We start from the raw sequence: 22,454 nt of genomic DNA, 5'->3' as shown, positions 1-22,454 counted from the left end.
GCCTAGGAACAGTGGGTTAACTGCCTTGTTCAGGGGCAGAATGACAGATTTCTACCTTGTCAGCTCGGGGATTCGATCTGGCCCAACGCTCTAACCACTAGGCTACCTGCCGCCTGATACTTAGCTGCTGATACAATATATATTGAGATTCTCACGATTTATTGCGATTCGATATTGCGATTTGATGTTCCAAACAAATTGCTCACCATATGTCTGCTGCAGAGAGACGAGAGAGCATGAGAAAATTAGTTTTGATCAGGAAATAAGTGCTGAAAACATGTTGGCTCACGTGAAGAAGTTGTAGAACAAGCTATAAGATGAAAAATACCAGTTTTGGCACAGATACTGCTGACTAGCACTAACTAATGTTACCTAGCAACAAAAAATATTTGCAGTCAAAGTATCAATATAATATGCGATTGATTTTTCCCGCATCACTAGAAAGGGGGAGGTGAAAGCATGCAGAATGCTGGCAGGGCTGATTAGGACGTGAGGTCTTCATTGGGCTTGGAGGAGCGGTTTGAAAAGCTGCTTTCTCTCTCAATGGGTCCTGCTTCCTCTCTGGAGGAGTAGACATTGCCTAATGAAAAACACGTTGTCATTAACTCGCCCAGAAGAACCCAAGAAATGCGGTTAACATTCCAGAGAACAACGGAGTAAAAAAAAAAAGAAACGGACTAAAACCTGATTTTTAAGATTACAATGCTCCAAAGTATTTTTCCCCCCCTAAGTTTGTCACTCATATTTTAAAATGTTTTGGCTTGAGACACAAGATATTAATGGCTGCCATCCCAATTTAGTGACTGACAATGGTTTACTGTTTGTGTGTTATTGTAATTTTTTTCCTCTGCTGTCAATCCATATTTATCTTTCTTGAAAAAGTTTTGTCAGCATTAAGGTGACAGCAGCCAAGATGTGGCCCCAGTGAAACAGAGCCTAAACTCCCTATCAACTACCATTTCCACCCCCTGTACTGTCATATCAAACTTCTACTCATATTTTTGTTATGTTTCCTGGAGACCATCATTTTTATACACATTTCACTTTTCGGGCCAGTGATGGCATGAAAAAGAATAATCGTGTTGGAAATATATTTCAGAGATTCTAGATTGGCAAGATGCATACAGCGGTTTGGCATATTCAGGAAAAACAACCCTGAAGGCATTCTTTCGAAACAACAACACAGTACAGTCTCTAACACAAAGTCCAACCAAGGTGCACAAAATGAAGAACTAACTGCATGCATCTACAAAAATATGAATCCACTCTGGGGGCAGTTAATAACAACAACACAACACAGTGATGGAGGATCTGGCCCTTCTAGGTTATTGGTTTCAATAGACAACTGAACATAGTGAACTGGGACATAATGTGAATAACAATGTGCTGACCTAAGTCCATGCATACTAAAAGAGTAAACACTCTGACTCTGATTTCATTCTCCCCTTTTTTTCTGTAGATCAAGAAAGCCTACCGACAGAAGGCCTTGACATGCCATCCAGACAAGAACCCAGACAACCCAAAAGCAGGTGAATGAAAATGACATGGCACGATGTCCATTTCTCCTCACCTCGTATATCGGCCTTCTGCCTCTGTAGCAGATTATAAAACCTGAACTCCATCGACACTAGCTACGTCCATCATTGTGACCTGACACACGCTGAGAGAATATAGTGTGTTTGGTGTCTTGTATGACTGGGAGGTTAACATGGGTATTCATGTGCAGTGTGGCCCTGTCAACAGGCACCATGCTTGCATCTCCTCTCCTAACCCACAACATTACATGCTGACATCTCCTCCACGAAACCCTCTAGAGTCTGACCTTGCTGCCAGATGGACCTCCATGGCTAACCAGAGCAAAGGCTTCCCACAAGCCCTCCAGCCATGCGGGCCGGCCCCAGCCAGACAGCATGACTAGCATTTCTCCAGTCAGCTCCTTTGGCACTATGCGGCTTGTCGCCAACAAACGTCAACAACCAGTTTCGGAAGTTTCAGTATAATTCTGCCTCAGGGGAAAAAAAATCACTGTGGCAAAGGCATGTTTAAAAGTGAGGTTTGTGCGGTTGCTGGATTCCTGTTACTATCCCTGATTAAGTCAAAAATGGGAAACAAGGGGGTAATGGGGGGGCTGAGTGGAATAAAACGATGAAATTTACCAGAAATTAAAAGGAGCGGTTGAAGAATGTTCTCTTTCACATCACATGCACTGATTTACCCACTCGCACGAGAGGTTAAGAGCCCTGAGACTGTATCCCCAAGGGATGGGGGGGTCAAGTTCCACCCCCCCCCCATATTGCACCCCCTGTGCTGTAATAGTCTGAGCTGCTCCGGCCAATGTGGCACTCCAGCAGGCTTTCATTCAGCCAGCTCTGCTCCATGTGCGTAGGTAACTTGACCCGTCCACTTCCACCACAGTCTCTAGCCTTCTGTTTGTGTGCTGCTTTTCTCACATGGAGTAACAGTAGAGGTCCGTTAGATAGAAGAAAAAAACTCCCATAAGTGAGTGATTTAAGCGTGCAGTAGTGGGGCTGTTATGAGCTGGGGGTTTGCGGTGCTGGGGGGGTGGATAGAGGCGAGCGCCAGGGATTTGTGTGGTACTTGTGATTGCCCCTGTGGCCCCGTAGGGCTCGCAAATGGGAGATGGATTGAGAGGTCTGGGTGGATTTATGTGGGAAAAGTGCAAGTGGATCATTGGGGAACCAGGTTTCGTGAGACTCCAGGCACATTTTAACGCAGGAAATGTCTCCGTTTATGTCAGCCCCGGGTCCTGTGTTGGCAAGGAGACATCACAGAGCACACGCCTGCTCGTTTTTTGAACCTTGCCTCATTTCGGTCCTCTCCTCCACACGCAACGCACAGCCCCCCTGGTCTCTCCCTCTCTCCTCCTCCTCTCTCACCTCCCCTCGCGTGTTAGCAGCTCACTAAGGTATCATTACCTTGCGTTGTTAACCTTTGTCCCATTTGGTTGCTGTTTTTTAAAGCTAACATTCTACACATGCACTATGGTCCCCTTAACCACATCTTAAGTCCCCACTGAGCAGGACTATGAAAGAGTGTATGTTTCGATGTACTGTACAGTATTTATTATCTCTAGAACATGAGTGTCCTTGGTGTTTCCTCCCCAGCTGATCTCTTCCACCAGCTGTCCCAGGCCCTAGAGGTGCTGACTGATGCTGCTGCCAGGGTAAGACTCTCTGTCTGTCTGATACTCACCCATCATCCATACCACCCCCCCCCCCCGGCCCTTTTTCTCTCTTCTCTCCAACTGTTCATCACATCAGACTGTCCTCCTCTCTTCTGTGTCAGGCTGCTTACGATAAGATCTGCGCTGCCAAGAAACATGCGGAGGAGAGGAATAACAAGCTAGATGCTAAGAGGAGGAAGATCAAGCTAGGTGAGCCCTCAAACCTGTGCCATCTCAACAAGCACTTCCCTCAGTTTCACAAAACTGGCTATTTAGGATGATGTGTGTGTGTGTGTGTGTGTGTGTGTGTGTGTGTGTGTGTGATTTTCACAGACTTGGAGGCCAGAGAACGCCAGGCTGAGGCCCATAGTGCAGAACAGTTCCAAAACACCAGAACTCTAGAGGAGGAGGTAAGAGATACAACTCCACAGCATCCTAGTTTCCTACTCTGACCGTAGAACAGATCATACAGGCACGTTTCACTTGAATGCCAATCCCTCATCTACACACAGTCAGGTAGCTAAAACAATCGGCATCCTGGAGGGTGGATGAATCAGAATATACAACACATGCTCAGCTCACCTGCTCAACCTCCTGAATGCTGCACCGCACACAGTCAGCCCCAGAGTACAGCTGTTCCAATCACTGGCTTAGTGAAGGTAACACACACAGCCATCTCTCTATTCTCGGCCCCCACACCCTCTCAAACAGTTGAGCCTACCACTGTTATTATAACGCACACTTTCACGTGTTTTCCTTGATTGACCTTGAAATTCACTAATGGGCAAACAACAAAGCTGCAGCCATATCTCACGAAACCTGTTTACTATTATTTTTTCCCCTCTCCCCAATTTCGATCTTGTCTCACCGCTGCAACTCGGCCTCGGGAGGCGAAGGTCGAGTCACGCGTCTGAAACATGACCCGCCAAACCGAGCTTCTTAACACCCCCTTGCTTAACCCGGAAGCCAGCTATACCAATATGTTGGAGGGAAACATTGTTCACCTAATGACCGAGGTCAGCCTGCAGGGTCCCGGCCCGCCACAAGGAGTCGCTAGAGCGCGATGAGCCAAGTAAAGCCCCACCGGCCAAACCCTCCTCTAGCCCGGACGATGCTGGGCCAATTGTGCGCTGCCCTGTGGGACACCCAATCACGGCCGGTTGTGATACCGCCCGGGATCGAACCCGGGTCTGTAGTGACGCCTCTAGCACTGCTATGCAAGGCCTTAGACCGCTGCACCACTCAGGAGGCCATAGAAGCGTTTTCATTCCTTGCCATATCATTATTATTTCCATTAGGCAACATTGCATGACTTGATACACTTTGCTCATAAAGTCAATGGTAAATAAAAGGTTTGGGATGCTTTTCATGTGAGTCATGATGACTTGCACTCAGCCTGTTAAATGCATGTAGTTATGGGCTGTGTGTGTTGTGACTGACTGACTGGGAGTGATCACCAGTAGGTGGTAGTATTCTATTGAGCTGGTGGTACTGCACCGTAGCTGGTCTTTCTAAAAAAAAAAATTTTTTTAAATAATAACTTATACTAGTTTATCACTGGTACTCTTAAGACGTTTTGTGAGTATCGGCCCAGAAACCATCCTTGGGAGAATGATGTTCCGTGTTAACCCTGGGGTTATTGTTCTGTCAGATTGCCCGTCTGAGGGAGGAGGGCTCCAGGCAGCTGCAGGAGGAACAGAGGCTGATCAAGGAACAGATCCAGAGGGAGAGAGAGACACAGCTCCACCACACAGGCACATCAGACTACACATCTACAGGTACTGCACTCACAGACAGATTATTACACTAAGTTAAACAGCTTGGAAAATTCCTGAAAATGATGTCATGGCTTTAGAAGCTTCTGATAGGCTAATTGACATAATTTGAGTCAAATGGAGGTGTACCTGTGGATGTATTTCAAGGCCTACCTTCAACCTCGGTGCCTCTTTGCTTGACATCAATAGTACGCAAGTATAAACACCATGGGACCACGCAGCCGCCATACCGCTCAGGAAGGAGACGCATTCTGTCTCCTAGAGATGAACGTACTTTGGTGCGAGAAGTGCAAATCAATCCCAGAACAACAGCAAAGGACCTTGTGAAGATGCTGGAGGAAGCCGGTACAAAAGTATATATATCCACAGTAAAACAAGTCCTATATCGACATAACCTGAAAGGCTGCTCAGCAAGGAAGAAGCCACTGCTCCAAAACCACCATAAAAAAGCCAGACTACGGTTTGAGACTGGACATGGGGACAAAGATGGCAACATCTCAAGACATCAGTTAAAGCTTGGTCGCAAATGGGTCTTCCAAATGGACAATGACCCCATGCATACTTCCAAAGTTATGGCAAAATGGCTTAAGGACAACAAAGTCAAGGTATTGGAGTGGCGATCACAAAGCCCTGACCTCAATCCTATAGACAATTTGTGGGCAGAACTGAAAAAGTGTGTGAGCAAGGAGGCCTACAAACCTGACTCAGTTACACCAGCTCTGTCAGGAGGAATGGGCCAAAATTCACCCAACGTATTGTGGGAAGCTTGTGGAGGGCTACCCAAAACGTTTGACCCAAGTTAAACAATTTAAAGGCAATGCTACCAAATACTAATTGACTGCATGTAAACTTCTGACCCACTGGGAATGTGATGAAAGAAATAAAAACTTAAATTAATCTCGCTACTATTATTCTGACATTTCACATTCTTAAAATAAAGTGGTGATCCTAACTGACCGAAGACAGGGAAGTTTTACTAGGATTAAATGTCAGGAATTGTGAAACTGAGTTTAAATGTATTTGCTAAGGTGTATGTAAACTTCCAACTTCAACTATATATATATATATATATATCTCACAAGTTGGATTATCTTGATGGGCACTTCTTACATACCATATGGTCTAGCTGTTCCCACAACAGCTCAATAGGGTTGAGATCTGGTGTCTGTGCTGGCCACTCCATTATAGACAGAATACCAACTGATGGCTTCTTCCCTAAATAGTTCTTGCATAGTTTGGAGCTGTGCTTTGGGTCATTGTCCTCTTGTATGAGGAAATTGGCTCCAATTAAGCGCCGTCCACATGGTATGGCGTTGCAAAATGGAGTGACAGCGTTCCTTCTTCAAGGTCCCTTTTACCCTGTACAAATCTCCCACTTTACCACCAAAGCACCCCCAGACCATCACATTGCCTCCACCATGCTTGACAGATGATGTCAAGCACTCCTCTAGCATATTTTTTTTCTGCGTCTCACGAATGTTCTTCCTTGTGATCCGAACACCTCAAACTTAGATTCGTCTGTATATAAAAACACACACAATTATATGCTGAGGTGGGGGGTCACAGTCCACCCCCTGTTCCATAACAGTCTGAGCTGCTCAGGCCAATGTGGTACTCCAGTGCCCATATAGAACTTTATTCTTGAAATGTTGGTGATGTAACAATACGAGAGCGCCTCTGACAGTTCATTCTACCTTATCTAATTCTATGCTTTTTTTTGGCTCTGGTGCTGTCCGTCAGACCCACTGCCAATCCTGTCTACTGAACCAGGCCAGTCAACAGGGCAGTGAGCAGCCAGTCGGACATATATTATACAGTACACACCCCGCCTGGACAGAACAATAATGGCTTGTCTTTGACTTAGAATTTGTTACAGTATGTTGCTTAGGAACACAAAACTGTTTGGAATATTAGTATGAAAGACCTATTTTTGTCCTTTGGCAAAGAAATGACCTAACTACATAATACAGACCTAACAGAAACATATACAGCTTCATCATCTGGTCCACTAGTATTCTACCTCTTATTATCATATTTGCATTTGGGGGGAAAATATGCTGGTTCTGGGCTGTAGCCATGATAAACCGTTGTCTAAATGTCTAATAAAGGGATGTGATGGAAGTCAAGGTTGTGGGAGATGAGGTCTTGGCCTGGCCCCCCTTTGCGGCTATTCACTAAGTCATGCAGGGTCAGCACGTCTTCACCGAGACCCTCTCTGCTCGCATGCTATTGGGCCTCTGCGGTGAGGCCTTCCTGGAACAATGCCCTGTTATTATGGCTCCAGAGGCGCCCGGCGGGTCAGCCAGCTTGGGACCAGTACAGTACGGTGGGGGGGATGAACAACCAAAGGCTGATCATGTATGACCTGCGGTGACGCGAGGCAAGCGGTCTTGTCCGTCTCCCAACGACGGGACAACAATTTCTTGACTACTGTGACGGAGCCCTCCCCGACCAACCGCACTTCTCATTTGTCTTTTTGACATTTTGTTTTTGTCTGCCTGAATAAATAATAGTTTCTTTGTCTTTCTCTCTCTCCCTTTCCCTCGCTCTCTTGCAGACTCAGCTGTTGGAAGGCATTCCAAGAGCAACGTGACCCCCAAATTAAAAGTAAGTTATAATATTGCTTTTAGTCGGGATTGGAAGAGGGGTCAGTGTTTTTAGGGTTGAGATTCTTGGAGAAGGAACATGGGAAGAGAGGGAGAAGAGTCTCCGTACTGGTGTCCTCCTGAGGAATCTTTGACGGGAGTTAAACCATGGCCAGAACCTCCAAAGTATTTCATTAGTAAGGGGTTTATGATGGAAACCAAGACATTTGGGATATAGTAGAGAGCACATACACTCCTCCCCAAGTGCGTATGTGCCCTGTTCCTGTCTGTTCCTCTCCTCCAGTGTACTGTAGTCCATCGTCAGGAGAGCTGTAACTACGTAAATAGAGGGTTATTATATTTCCTTTGGAAACTACTCAATCCACATCTATTAAAGGACACTGGGGATGTTAGCTAATGTCTTTATATATTTCATCTTGTTAAAATGTCTGATACCCATCAAGAGCGGTGTATCCCCTAAAGAATCCGCTTGTGTTAGGAAAACAAACATCAGGGTTGAGGGCTGAGTCTTGCTACGGTATTAAACATATCATATTCACGTACTGTACATGTGAATATTGTTCCATACATTGCTCTAAGGGGCAGTTGTATCTGATAGTTGGGCACACGCAAGAAGTCAGTCAGTCAGATTTTGCAGTATTGATAGATGTAAATGAATGACATCTATCATTTTTATATTACAACGTTCAAGCCATATTGTTCATGGCCCTATAGCGTTGTTCTTTCCTTCAGTATTCTAATACAACAGGCTCAATTTTTGGTATCTTATCAGTCTTTTCATCTTTCAATCTGACAGAAATTTTGTTGATGTTATTTTGGTGTAGAATATATTCCAAAACTACTGGGGGACGTTGACCCTTACATTTCTAATACTCCTCATTGATTTCAACAGTGCTATTTGGAAGTTCATCATAAACCATTGTTGTCCTCCCCACTGTGGCAGATTCTTTGACAAGACTGTTATTTTTCGTGTGAGGGTATTTGTTTTTGTTCTAAAATATTTAGGTATTTGCGGCTTCCAAGCGTGCGTATCAAATGTACCAGAGCAGTTGGGAACTGCCAGGGAACTCCAATCTCTTTAGAGTTGTTTAGACTACCAGCAACATATACAGCAGCAATGTGCTGGAGCAGTCTGAAATTTGGGTATCATCCAAGATCGGCTCTGCCTTGTTAGAAGATTAATGGGATACAAGGTTATCGTTGGGTAGGGGAGAACTGCCTTGGAAGGAGAAAGCATTTTCAAAATAATTGTTCGAAAAAGAATGGTGTGTAGAATGGTGAATTCCCAGAAAGGCTCCCTCTGACAGTGAACAGAGTGTTGGTCTGGACCTAGTCTGGCCGCTTGCCTTTGATAATTCTGCTCCAGATAGTTAGCGAGATAAAGTCTTGACCCTGCAGGGTTATGAATGGAATTAGCCTGTTACATAACATCTTACTCAGAGAGCTAAGCACTGGGAAGAAGAAGCATTTGCAACTGAAATTATGTACAGTTCAGATAATTTACTGTACGTAAACCTGAGTCAACTTTTAGCTGTCAGCCAACATGTCAGCCAACAGACACATGCATTGACTGATTTTCTGTAATATACCATTGCAATGCTTAAAAGCCAGATCAATGCCAGTGGGCTGGACAGACCATAATATTGTGACCATAACCATGAACACCAAGGTTCCAAAGAAACCCCCTAGGATTGTGGTCAAAATACATTTTAAAACATTTAATCATGAGCTATTTCTAAATGATTTGGCTGCTGTACCCTGGGAGCTGATTTATCTAGAGGATGAACTAAATCACGCTACAGGAATGTTTTATTGATTTGCTCACTGAGGTAATGGACCATCATGCCCCTATAAGAAAGAGTACAGTTGGTGCTCGTCCATCTCCATGGATTGATGAACTGGTGAGGCTTTTTCTCAAAGAAATATGGCAAAAGTCTTAGCAGCCAAGTCAAAATTAGAAATTGATGAACATAATTATAGAACATTACGTAATTATACAGTTAAATTGAATCAAAAGAGAGAAAAAAGTTATTTTACAACAATGCATTTATTGATTGTAAAAATGATTCTAAAAAGGTATGGAACACAGTTAAGGGCTTACTTGGTACATCTATCTCATCATGCCCATCTAGTGTGGAGGTTGACGGGAGAATAATAACAAAATCAGTTGATATTGCCAATGATTTTGCAGATTTTTTTTTACAAAGAAGAATTAAATTACTGTGCAACAATGTAAACATACATTCTTCCAAACAAGCTATTGTCCAATGGATTGATGATCATATTATGAGCAACAAGATCTGCTCTTTTAGTCTGCAAACAGTGTCAGTGGAGGAGGTATTAAACCTATTGAAGTCATTACCTGATGGTAAATCTACAGGTTATGGTCTTATGGACAATTTTTTTGCTTCGCTGTGCTGCTCCCCTGATTGCAGTTCCACTGAGATACATTGGTCACTGGAAAAGGGGATGTTTGCAAATGTATGGAAGCATGCGAAACAGTGTCCTATTCCGAAAGACAGCAAAGAACCCATTACTCCTGCCCCCTACACTCAGTAAGATATTGGAGGATATTGTGAGTAGACAAATGTGGGAGTACATGGAAAAGAATGATCTGATTACAGCCAATCAGCATGCTTATCGCAAAAACCATTCCACTACCACTGCATTGGTTGACATGACTGACCAGTGGCTCAATGCTATGAATAATGGCAAGTTTGTGGGTGTACTATTTTTTGATTTTAGTGCATCATTTGATTTAGTGGATATTGAAATAAGTTTGACAAAATTAACGCATTATGGTTTTAAGGAGGAAGCATTGAATTGGGTACAGTCATATCTAACTGACAGGAAACAGTCCACCTATATCAATGGTTCATTTTCTTCCCCTTGTGTTAAACTGTGGAATACCGCAGGGCAGCTGCCTTGTGCCACTTCTTTATTTAATATATACCAACGATCTTCCCTATGCCTTAGCTGAAACTCAAGCTACTATACAGTGCCTTGCGAAAGTATTCGGCCCCTTGAACTTTGCAACCCTTTGCCACATTTCAGGCTTCAAACATAAAGATATAAAACTGTATTTTTTGTGAAGAATCAACAACAAGTGGGACACAATCATGAAGTGGAATGACATTTATTGGATATTTCACACTTTTTTAACAAATCAAAAACTGAAAATTGGGCGTGCAAAATTATTCAGCCCCCTTAAGTTAATACTTTGTAGCGCCACCTTTTGCTGCGATTACAGCTGTAAGTCGCTTGGGGTATGTCTCTATCAGTTTTGCACATCAAGAGACTGAAATGTTTTCCCATTCCTCCTTGCAAAACAGCTCGAGCTCAGTGAGGTTGGATGGAGAGCATTTGTGAACAGCAGTTTTCAGTTCTTTCCACAGATTCTCGATTGGATTCAGGTCTGGACTTTGACTATGCCATTCTAACACCTGGATATGTTTATTTTTGAACCATTCCATTGTAGATTTTGCTTTATGTTTTGGATCATTGTCTTGTTGGAAGACAAATCTCCGTCCCAGTCTCAGGTCTTTTACAGACTCCTTCAGGTTTTCTTCCAGAATGGTCCTGTATTTGGCTCCATTCATCTTCCCATCAATTTAAACCATCTTCCCTGTCCCTGCTGAAGAAAAGCAGGCCCAAACCATGATACTGCCACCATCATGTTTGACAGTGGGGATGGGGTGTTCAGGGTGATGAGCTGTGTTGCTTTTAAGCCAAACATAACATTTTGCATTGTTGCCAAAAAGTTCCATTTTGGTTTCATCTGACCAGAGCACCTTCTTCCACATGTTTGGTGTGTCTCCCAGGTGGCTCGTGGCAAACTTTAAACAACACTTTTTATGGATATCTTTAAGAAATGGCTTTCTTCTTGCCACTCTTCCATAAAGGCCAGATTTGTGCAATATACGACTGATTGTTGTCCTATGGACAGAGTCTCCCACCTCAGCTGTAGATCTCTGCAGTTCATCCAGAGTGATCATGGGCCTCTTGGCTGCATCTCTGATCAGTCTTCTCCTTGTATGAGCTGAAAGTTTAGAGGGACGGCCAGGTCTTGGTAGATTTGCAGTGGTCTGATACTCCTTCCATTTCAATATTATCGCTTGCACAGTGCTCCTTGGGATGTTTAAAGCTTGGGAAATCTTTTTGTATCCAAATCCGGCTTTAAACTTCTTCACAACAGTATCTCGGACCTGCCTGGTGTGTTACTTGTTCTTCATGATGCTCTCTGCGCTTTTAACGGACCTCTGAGAATATCACAATGCAGGTGCATTTATACGGAGACTTGATTACACACAGGTGGATTGTATTTATCATCATTAGTCATTTAGGTCAACATTGGATCATTCAGAGATCCTCACTGAACTTCTGGAGAGAGTTTGCTGCACTGAAAGTAAAGGGGCTGAATAATTTTGCACGCCCAATTTTTCAGTTTTTGATTTGTTAAAAAAGTTTGAAATATCCAATAAATGTCGTTCCACTTCATGATTGTGTCCCACTTGTTGTTGATTCTTCACAAAAAAATACAGTTTTATATCTTTGTTTGAAGCCTGAAATGTGGCAAAAGGTCAAGGGGGCCGAATACTTTTGCAAGGCACTGTATTTGCAGATGATGCTACAATTTATGCAGCAAGACAATCGGTTCAACAGGTACAGCAAGCTTTACAAGGAGATTTGGAGAATATCAGGGAGTGGGATTGCCAAAACTAACTTGTTTTAAACACCAAGAAAACAAAAGTTTTATTGGTCTGTTCAACTAGGAAAAGGCCAAAACAGCATGGGATACAATTAAGTATGGAGTAATCAAATCAAATGTATTTATGTAGCCCTTCGTACATCAGCTGATGTCTCAAAGTGCTGTACAGAAACCCCAAACAGCAAGCAATGCAGCTGTAGAAGCACGGTGGCTAGGAAAAACTCCCTAGAAAGGCCAAAACCTAGAGAGGAACCAGGCTATGTGGCGTGGCCAGTCCTCTTCTGGCTGTGCCGGGTGGAGATTATAACAGAACATGGCCAAGATGTTCAAATGTTCATAAATGACCAGCATGGTCCAATAATAATAAGGCAGAACAGTTGAAACTGGAGCAGCAGCACGGCCAGGTGGACTGGGGACAGCAAGGAGTCATCATGTCAGGTAGTCCTGAGGCATGGTCCTAGGGCTCAGGTCCTCCGAGGGAGAGAAAGAAAGAGAGAATTAGAGAGAGCACACTTAAATTCACACAGGACACCGAATAGGACAGGAGTACAAATTGAAGAAGTGGCAGAAACCAAACTACTGGGAGTGCAGCTAGACAACTGCTTATCATAGTCGTCTCAAATAACTAATCTATGTAAAAAAAAAAAACAGCATGCATAATCAGAAGGATAGCTAAATATTTACCAGGAAAACTTCTTCAGCAAATAACACACACATTAATTGAGAGTCAGGTGAACTACTGTTCTGTGGTCTGGGGAAATGCATCATCAAGTGAAGTTAGGAGGCTGCAGAATGCACAGAACAAAGCAGCAAGGATTGTTTTAAGGTGGAGATATGGTTCTTCTGTTGCAGTCATGCGCAGTGTTCTTGGTTGGTCATCAATCGACAAGATAATTGAAAAAAACATGCTTATTTTATTTCATAATATACATCTTTTAAAACGGTCAAGTTCTATTCACAGCGGTATTCAGTTGGTAAGAGACAGACATTCCGTAAATATTAGGAATAGATTGTCCACCATCTATGCGTTATCCAGACAGAAAAGAGAAATAAGCAAAAGATTCGATTTAGAGGAATAAAGAAATTGAATAAATTAACTGAGCAAACTAGAAACCTTTCAATATATACATTTAAACATTTATTTTAAAATGATTTAAATATACTACATAGAAATGTTGTGGGACTATAGTAGATGAAGAATCATTCTTTTTTAGATTGGAGTATTTATTGGGTCATTATGTTACTATATTATGTATGTTTGTAATAGTGTGTTATATGTGCAAATGTGTTTGCATTATAAATGGTATTTTAATGTTTAAGGACTCTTGGAAGATTAGTCCAAATGGGGACTAAAAGAGATCCAAATAAAATCAAACATTATAGAGATCATGGCTTCATTACATTGTATTTGCTAATAATGTCCAGAGCTAACAAGGGGTTCTCAGAATAAATCTCTCATATTTCTGAGTGAATGAGTGACCCTCACGTTAGATACATGCCACACATATATACTTCTCTGGATCCATCTGTTTTGCATTAGGTGCTCATTAAAAGGCCTGGTGATGTGTGTTGCGTTGTGGCTAGCAGCAGGTGAGTCAATGTGCTGTCTCCGGTCCAGGGCCCAGTCAGCCCTGTGTTAATTTCAGCCCTCTCGAATGCACGTAAAGCTGAATGGAAATTGACTGCAGGTCTCCCAGGTGGTGGTGGGTATGCTCCAAGACCTGAACAATGTCCCCGTGGAGCACCACTCTGCTCCTTGGCCTGGTGCAGAGGCTATTTCCTGCTTAAATCTACGCATGTCATTAGAACGTGACAGTGCCAGTGTGTTCTTGCCACAATATTCTCTCAGCTAGGCTGGAACTCCATTATCCCATTACTCCAATATCCGCTGGTTAGACAGTTTTTGATAGTGAAGAAATTAAACTTCAGTGCTGATGTGTTCACATGGGTTCAACAAGTTTTATGACATTCATGAATTCTATCCGGTGATCCATAACCCAAGACTGGCAGGGTTGAAACACTTTAGTTCAGGCCCTATGTTCCTCCAGGACCCAAGAGGATTAAGTAAGTTACTTCTATAACCAAAGATGGGTTATTTGTCTCTCTGTTTTTCTCTCCTAACTCTTTTTATTTTTCTCTTCAGTTAAAGTGGAAGTGTAGTAAAGAGGATGACACCAACGGGGGCTACTCTCAAGACTTCCTTTTTAGCCTTCTATCAAAGGTGGGTGCCCTGAACATGAATCACCAGATACCACCGCATGGCTGAGATTCCAAAGGCCACCGGCTTTAAGTTGGCACACAGTTATTACGAAGAGCAACAGTTTCTCACACCTGCATCGTTTGGAAGGAGCTATGACTCATACCGTATGTCTCATGTCAGATGTTCCTATTTGAATGTGTAATGTAGCAAAAGAGACACTGGTTATATAATCACTTGTAGAATATTTATTTGAAGGCTTGTCCCCTGCTGTATCACAGACCTGTATCTCACCCCAACTCTCCTGTAATGAGACCTGCCTGGTGCCCAGCTCACGTTTGAGCTCTGCATGACATCAGTGTTAAAGATGGTTTATTTTCCACTTTATACAAGCCCCATTTAAGTTTAGTAGCAGTGAAAGTGCTGGGGGCAATGCAGTGCCCTCTTAAAGTGGTGCACGCCATTGTTAGTGCCCCTGTTACCGGGCAGGTTTAGCAGTGCCAGGGGAGTCGCTAGGAAATGTGCTTTTCTCATGCAACCGTGTACCACCTCGAACTGCACCCAGCTAAGGAGCATTTTGGTGGGGCTTAGGTTGGGCAGGAATGAGGATAGGGAAAGTGTCACTGACGTCAAAAGATCGAAAAAAGGTTGAACTTTCAATTTCTCCTCCGCACGCAATCAGTGTGGGAGGCTGGGTCAAAGGATTGTGGGAAAACAAATGTTGCTTTTTTCTTAAATAAAAGGAGTGAAATTTAAAAAAAAAGTTGATGCTATTTGAAATGGCGAGCTGCTCTCATGAGTGGCAGGTAATGCTTGAGTAGGAGTAGCCACCCATGTGTGGGAATGGGGTCTGTGTGTGTGTTTTGGACTCACACAACCGTACGTCTGCTCTGGAGGGAAACACATTTTGAGTTATGAAATAGGGGTCTACAGAGACTGTTTGTCACTTGGCATGCTGTGGAGTGTCCTCAGTGTCCATTAGCATTCCAGGCCTGTCCTTTTCCCAGAGATTCCTGGGAATGGGATTCTTAGAGGCTTCCTTGCTGGGACTCTGCTCTTTAGGAGTGGGCTTAGTGAGAGAAGCCCTGTATTTCAGGTGACATACTGTATCAGCCATCGGGCCTTCTCTCTGCTGCATGCCTTTACCCAGAGGAGCCCAGCCTCCATCAGCCAAGAGCCTCTCTGTAATTATCAGTGCAGCTGAGAAGGATCAGCTTTTACTGCAGTCAGAGACCCAGTCCAAGTCCTGTCTCTACTCTCCAGCTCCTCGGTGTGTGTGTGTGTGTGTGTGTCAGTGGTTGACCCAGGCTGGACTCCTCCTACCTTGTACTCTCCTGTCTCTGACTTGTTCTGGCAGGCAGCTGGACAAAGGCCACAGCTAATTTCAGCTCATACCAGAACATGATGTTTTATTGAGTTCTCTCACCACATATAGAGCAGGCTAACTGAGGAAGTAAAAGTAGCAGTTGATGATGAAGTGTCCCAGTTGATTGTATTCAAAATGTTATTGAGGTGAATGTTTTTTTGTAAATGAATAATAAAACCAATACATTAGGGTAGGGTTCATGTAATTTTAGAGCCACATTCCGGGATAATGCAATGTTTTTCATTCTCTCTAACAAAATGTGTCCCATCCACTCTCTCTCAAGGGCCAAATCACAGTATGTCCCCCCTTTGTTTTTCCACTGCTGCTTCTTGCTGTTTTATCTATGCAGAGTCAGTCACTTTACCCCCACCTACATGTACAAATTACCTCGACTAACCTGTACCCCCGCACATTGACACGGTACCGTTTCCCCCTGTATATAGCCTCATTATTGTTATTTTATTGTTACTTTAGTTTATTTAGTAAATATTTTCTTATCTCTATTTTCTTAACTGCACTTGGTTAAGGGCTTGTCAGTAAGCATTTCACGGTAAGGTCTACCTACACCTGTTGTATTCAGCGCATGTGACAAATAACTTTTGATTTGATAGTTAATTTGTAACTTAAACTCAGCAATTAAAAATGCATAATCTAATCTTGCCATTGGAGGTGGCGTTCTGATACGATACACTAGAATTTAAGGTTTTCATCTATTGTTTTTATTGCTGATTTTTTTATTATTCAAATTTTATGTGATCCACTTTCAGAAAACATTGTGTACCAACTCTCTCTGTCTCTGTTTCTCTGTTTCTTTCAGTATGGTGACGTTTTAAATGTTCTCATATCAAGTAAGAAGCGAGGAAGTGCTGTGGTAGAATTTGAAACCGTCAAAGCAGCTGTAAGTATTTGGTTCAGAAATTATACACACATTTAATTTCATCTTATATTGAAAAGTCACCGAAATCACTGAGTGCACTGAGCACTATGCATCTCACCAACTTCCCAGCCCAAGGCCCCACATGATGACATTTTGAAGAGTCTCTTTGTGAGTTGCCGGAACAGAGGAGTGTTCTGATGGGAACCAGGAGAACAGGACGGCTGAGCCGCCCCATTGTTCAGACCGTCTGAGTCCTCTGCCCCTTTGTTGTCGCGTGCTGTTTTGTTGTGGGCTCTGGTGTGCCGTGTGGTTCCCCTCAACAGAACATATCTGCTGTCCCCTGGGGAGCCAGACTCGGGGCCTGTGGTCTCCGTCTCTCTGTCTGGAGATCTCAGGGTCCCTGCGCTAGTTGGGGTATCCAAAGTTCACATGTGTGTTTCAAATACAAACCCCCACACAAACTTGATGGAACTGAAAGGAGTAGAGAGGTTGATGCTCCATAAGTGGTGCTGGGGCAGGTCATGTCACACTGGGTCTAAAGTTACTCCGTTGTTGCTCTCCAGGAACTGGCATATAAGAACGAGAGTGGCCTTACAGCAAACCCACTGAAGATCTCGTGGCTTGAGGGACGACCTGAAGTCATCACCCCAGTGGTGTCGCAGGTTCAGCAAACAACTGGACAGTACTTCCCACCTATACAGGTATGTAACCAGAGGCAACCTTCACCACGAGCAGGGCAACCTCTCTCCAATGTGCTTAGTCCTAATTCTCCTTCTCTCACATCAACGATAATGTAAGTCGTATGTTACCAAAAACCCCACATTTTCCATACATTTCCTTTAAGCTGTGCTGTATTTGTGTTTGGGTCTGCATGGTTTGGGACCAGTAGACTATACCTCCCCAGAGCTGCTGATAAACTGTGTTTCACCTCTCAACTCACCACAGCTCAGCGACTCAGGCCCCTCGTCAGGGTTAGCACGGCGCGCAGGGTTCACAGCCTGACCCGCGCACTTGGATTTGTCAGAGTAGTATGTTATTATGGTAACCGGTTTCGCCTTACGCATATCCGACGCAGATAGCTTCATCTCTCGCAGAGCTTTTCAGGGCAGAGAAGGAAAACAACATGATTATGGTAGTGTAATTTCCCCATTAGCCCTCAGTGAGAACGCTCCTCACTAAAGAGGCCAACATGACATAATGGGATCCAGTGAATATTAGTAATGTTGTCCCATCTGGCCCTGGTCACTGGAGACTGGGGAGAACCATAGAGGTCCTGAGGAGTCTGTCTGGGTTCCAGAACACTACATCTCTCGCTCTTCCTCTGCCTCCTCCTTTTATTTCTCATCCTCTCTTTCTCTGTCTCCCTTTTTCTCCCCTCTCTTCCTATCAATCCCCCCTCACTTGCCCTCTTCTTTTCCCTCTTTCTCCCTTCCTTGTTCCCTCTCCTTCACGGTGATAGTTGCGATCACAGAGGAGCAGCTGTGCTGATACCTGCTTTTTAACCTTAGCAGTCCAGCCCCAGCAGAGCAGGGAGCCCAGGGACGATCACACATGATTTCACACTCTGCTCCACTCCGTTTAATAAGAGAATCTGCTTACACTGGTTTGGGACCTGCTGCTACACTGGTGTGGGACCTGCTGCTGCACCTGGGCCCCCCAAGTCCCCAGAGGCCCCTGGGGGCCCCTAGTATCACACACTGGACCGTAGCAAAGTTTTACAGACAGTGCCTGAAGTGATGAGCCCTGTTGTACTGCTGTGCTGAGTGATTCTCTAAGCCTGTGAAGGATACAGGCTCTCTGTAAGACATGGGTGTGTTGGGTCAGGCGTTTCACCAGGAGGGGACACCATGCAGAGACAATACTGTATACTGGTGGTCCATTCAGTATGTTTTTCTTAACATAAATGATCAAGCACGGTAAGGAACAGAGGCCCTGTCCCTGCCAGGCCATGGTGCAGAGATTGCTCCCCATGCTCCTGACTAGTTCAAATCCCTTGTATTGGGATAGGATTTAGTTTCACCTGCTGGGTGTGCTATGTTTTGTATCACTGCCCTGTGCCATAATTACATTTGTATTTATTTATTTAACCTGTTATTTAACTAGGCAAGTCTGTTAAGAACAAATTCTTATTTACAATGACGGCCTACTTGTAAATCCCCACCAGCCAAACCCTACCCTAGCACGGATGATGCTGGGCCAATTGTACGCCGCCCTATGGGACTCCCGATCACTTCCGGTTGTGATACAGCCCGGGATCAAACCCGGGAAGCGTAGTGACGCCTCTAGCACTTAGACCGCTGCGCCACTCAGGATAATACATTCTCATAGTGAGAGGTTATGAAATGAGTAGGTTTATGAAATATATGTACAGTAAATCATTCTGTGGTATAGTGCTGTTTTGAAAACTGTCAGATGTCTTCTCTCGCTCTCTGACGTTTTGATGTGAAGTTTTACTGAATGGCAGTGTGATGTACACAGCTACGTGGATTACGTAGATTGAAACAAAGAATGAACTATACTGTAGCTACATGGATGTAATGGCAGGGACAACTGTGGGATGTGTGTTAATGGTGGTTTACATGACAATGGAAAGTACACAGAGTTAAATTATGGTAAATTAAGTGTTAGAGCTGTCCTCCAGAACTCCTCACATCTGCTGTCAGACTACAGGGATTCCCACAGTGTCAATATGATTCATAGTTCAGCCCTTACCTCCCAAGAATCTCTGGAGTTTGCTGTCCACATTCAACCATCTGTATCCTATTCCCTATCAGAAGGACTTGTAGCATCATCATGTGTTTTTGAAGTCATTGTGTCCCCAATTTAGAACAATAATTTAGCATTGTATTTTTAGTGTTTATTCTGATAAAGCATCATCTTCAGTGCTTGACACAACTCTGTTTATTTAATTTTCAAGGAATCTTCGACTTGGAGCCTGTCACGACATGAACCAGATCTAGCGTGTCATCTTTTCTGGGATGGTTTTTCCATCATATCAGAATGGCTAGCGTCCTTCTGCTGAATAAAGTGCAGGCTCACCTAAAATAGCCCTGCATCTGTCTGGGCCCTGGTATGCTGAGTGTAGTCTTGCTGCAGCTGGCTGTAGTGCTGGGCTCTTTCCGGACGGAGATAACAACTTCTAGTGTTCTGACTTCCTGGAAGAGGCCGTTTAGAGATCAAAAGGACTATTGTAACAGATTGGTTAATTTACATCTGTTGCCAGCTGTTATCAGCATGAATTCATTTAACTGAGCTTTAGCTTGGACAGGGAATAGAGAAGGTGGCGAGAGAACGATCTCAATGAGATCTGGGAGCACTGTAAACCCCTGCCTGCATTGTTCTTCATGGGACAGTTAAAAAGAGCAAAGAGGCATGGGAGAGGGGCATGTTTCTACGTTGCTGACTCAGTGCTTTTTCTCTGGACTAAAGTTGCACATTACGTACTGTAGCACATTGCATGTGAACTTGATTAAATCACTTGCTTGTTTTAATCACTGGATGTTGAACTTTTGAGATCTTTGATAGTTTTGTCTTCTTCCCAAGGTCTTACGATGCCCAAGTATATCATGGATATCATGTGAAGCAGTGGTATTGTGCTGCCTTGGACCTAATTGATCTTTTAAATGGGGGAGAAATGTGTGACTCGGTAGCTCTGTTGTGTGTCCTGACACTATGCAGTTTCAGAAACGGTCCTCCACGCTGCGTACCCCAGTGAAGCATGTTGTATATTTTCAGTAGCATTAGGTTGCACTGCCAGATGCAATTTCAACAGGAGTAGGAATGTATCAGTTGGCAAAAACAATATTTCCCCCTCAAAAAATGTGCAGCATAAAAATAAATAAAATCCACCGTCTTTTGGAAGATGGCAGGCTTTCGTTGTATTCTGTATGATGGCAAGTTTGGAATTTGGGGGGAAAAGTGGTTCCAGATGGGATGGGGTACCTCAGTTTAAACTGTTTGGTCAGTGATGCACAGCGTCAACGTAATGTGTCTTCCAATTACAGACTCTTCTCACATTAGCCGTGTGAGTTTGGGCGTTTTGTTGAGAATACCTTTGTGACTCCTCGTGCGGGGAAGCCCATTGCAGACGATAGGGTTGCCGTACGGTCTTTAGACAGTCTGTGTGGCGTGTGTCTGTGTGGGAGTTCTGTTTGTGTCTGATTACTATGGTATGATGGAGGAGGAAGAAGACCGTAGGCCCACTGTCCCAGAGGCGTGTTATGCCATGGCGGAGAGTCTGGGAAGCGGCCATGTAGATCTGGGCACCAGGTTTGCTCATTCTTCTCCTGAGCAAATGATATCAAAGTCCTTAACCTAGAAAGCCAAGATGTGACATTTAGCCTAATAAGGCCCAGGTAAACAGTCACAGTTAAAGCAATCCATTCATAATGAATGTTTTCTGTTGATGCAGGATAAGCAGAATAAAGGTTGACTTCGTCAAGCCACACCTTAAGCTATTCAGTAACCTCTCTGTGATGTAGGTATGATCCGCGCTGTTCATCATAGCAATTCAGTGCTTCCCTCAAGTTCCAGTTTTATATAATAGCTGTAACTTTCAAAGTAAACCCGTCTGAATGAAAGGATGGTTCAGTTGGCTTGGAATGTCTGTCTAATTTGTGTTTGACATGAACTAGCCACCTCTAGTTGTCTCGTGTAATGTAAGGTGTAATTCCTCTTCAAACAGTAAGTGTAAAGTGTGACAGACAAGACTTTAATATGGCCTCTATGGCAGCTCATCACTGTTAGAAAACTAAACATCTCTGTCAGTCCATCAGTGTCTAAACAGTATTATACAAGCCATCTAAAATGTTGATGCGAGCAATTCCAAACCACTGGTCTTCCACACAGTTAAAACAAAGTTACAGTACACACTGGTCTACCAGTCTTACCCAATGTGTTATTATTCTCATAAAACATACAATACACTGAAAGCCATAACAATAGGTTTTCCTGAAAGATGCATGGAACGGATATAAAGTACAGATGTACCCACAAAAATCAGTGGATTGTTAACGTGCAAACACTGTTTAACTGCCTGCCAGCAGCAGGACACTCATGGCTAGTGAAGTTCTCTGTAGCGCCTCAGGGACCCCTGGAATGTGACTGCTTTTGGCTTTGCCCCACTGCTTTCCTTTCCTGACAACCCCCTGCTGTGGTGCTGGATGTGGCTCTCTCCCAGCTCCCCTGGCAGGTGGGTGAGTGGGCCCAGGACTGGGGGTGGTGAGGGGTGCGTCAAGCCCTGTTGGTTCAGCAGGTATAGTTTAAACTCTCATCAGGAGCCTTGCTGGTAATGGATGGCTCTGGTCCCCAGCCTCCTTGGTCCTAGCAGCACATGTGGAAGTATCACATTACCCCTCGCCACTTTCCCCTCTCGTGCCACTCATCAGAGCGAGGGACTCCGATTTACAGCTAAGAAAACAGTGCTGGGGTTTTGGGGCTCGGACCTGCGGCCTGGCTGAGGTTGCAGCCCGCCAACCGCCGGCTTTATTAGAAGCAGAGCTAAGTGTTTGTTTTCACTGTGTTGTTGGGAAAGAGAGACGGGAGTACCTTCGTGCACCTTCGAGTGGGGCCTCTAAGATGCGTGCGGAGGAGAGATTGCCCTCCCCACTCAACATAATGGCAAGGATGCCAATACGTCACAGCTTCAGGACCTTGAAAACTAAGCCTTCATTCTTATTTATTTCTTTAACATTACACTCTAAAGTCTAACATTAGTCTCATCAAGAGATCTGTAGAAAGGA

General features: G+C 44.0%; 1 protein-coding gene across 1 annotated transcript in view; it reads left to right on the top strand.

Annotated features, from left to right (window-relative positions):
* LOC109904004 (dnaJ homolog subfamily C member 17-like) overlaps positions 1-22,454 on the top strand; it is a 48,648-nt gene that overhangs the window by 7,045 nt on the left and 19,149 nt on the right. The window contains exons 2-10 of the mRNA XM_020501062.2: positions 1,460-1,529; positions 3,126-3,184; positions 3,307-3,394; positions 3,518-3,594; positions 4,836-4,962; positions 7,517-7,566; positions 14,417-14,494; positions 16,654-16,734; positions 17,277-17,414. Coding sequence (XP_020356651.1) covers positions 1,460-1,529; positions 3,126-3,184; positions 3,307-3,394; positions 3,518-3,594; positions 4,836-4,962; positions 7,517-7,566; positions 14,417-14,494; positions 16,654-16,734; positions 17,277-17,414 — 768 coding nt within the window. The remainder of the gene's footprint in view (positions 1-1,459; positions 1,530-3,125; positions 3,185-3,306; positions 3,395-3,517; positions 3,595-4,835; positions 4,963-7,516; positions 7,567-14,416; positions 14,495-16,653; positions 16,735-17,276; positions 17,415-22,454) is intronic.

This window comes from Oncorhynchus kisutch, linkage group LG14 (assembly GCF_002021735.2).
Source record: "Oncorhynchus kisutch isolate 150728-3 linkage group LG14, Okis_V2, whole genome shotgun sequence".
NCBI classification, from domain to species: domain Eukaryota; kingdom Metazoa; phylum Chordata; class Actinopteri; order Salmoniformes; family Salmonidae; genus Oncorhynchus; species Oncorhynchus kisutch.
The sequence above is the reverse complement of the archived record's forward strand: the minus strand, read 5'-3'. Positions and strand labels throughout refer to the sequence as shown.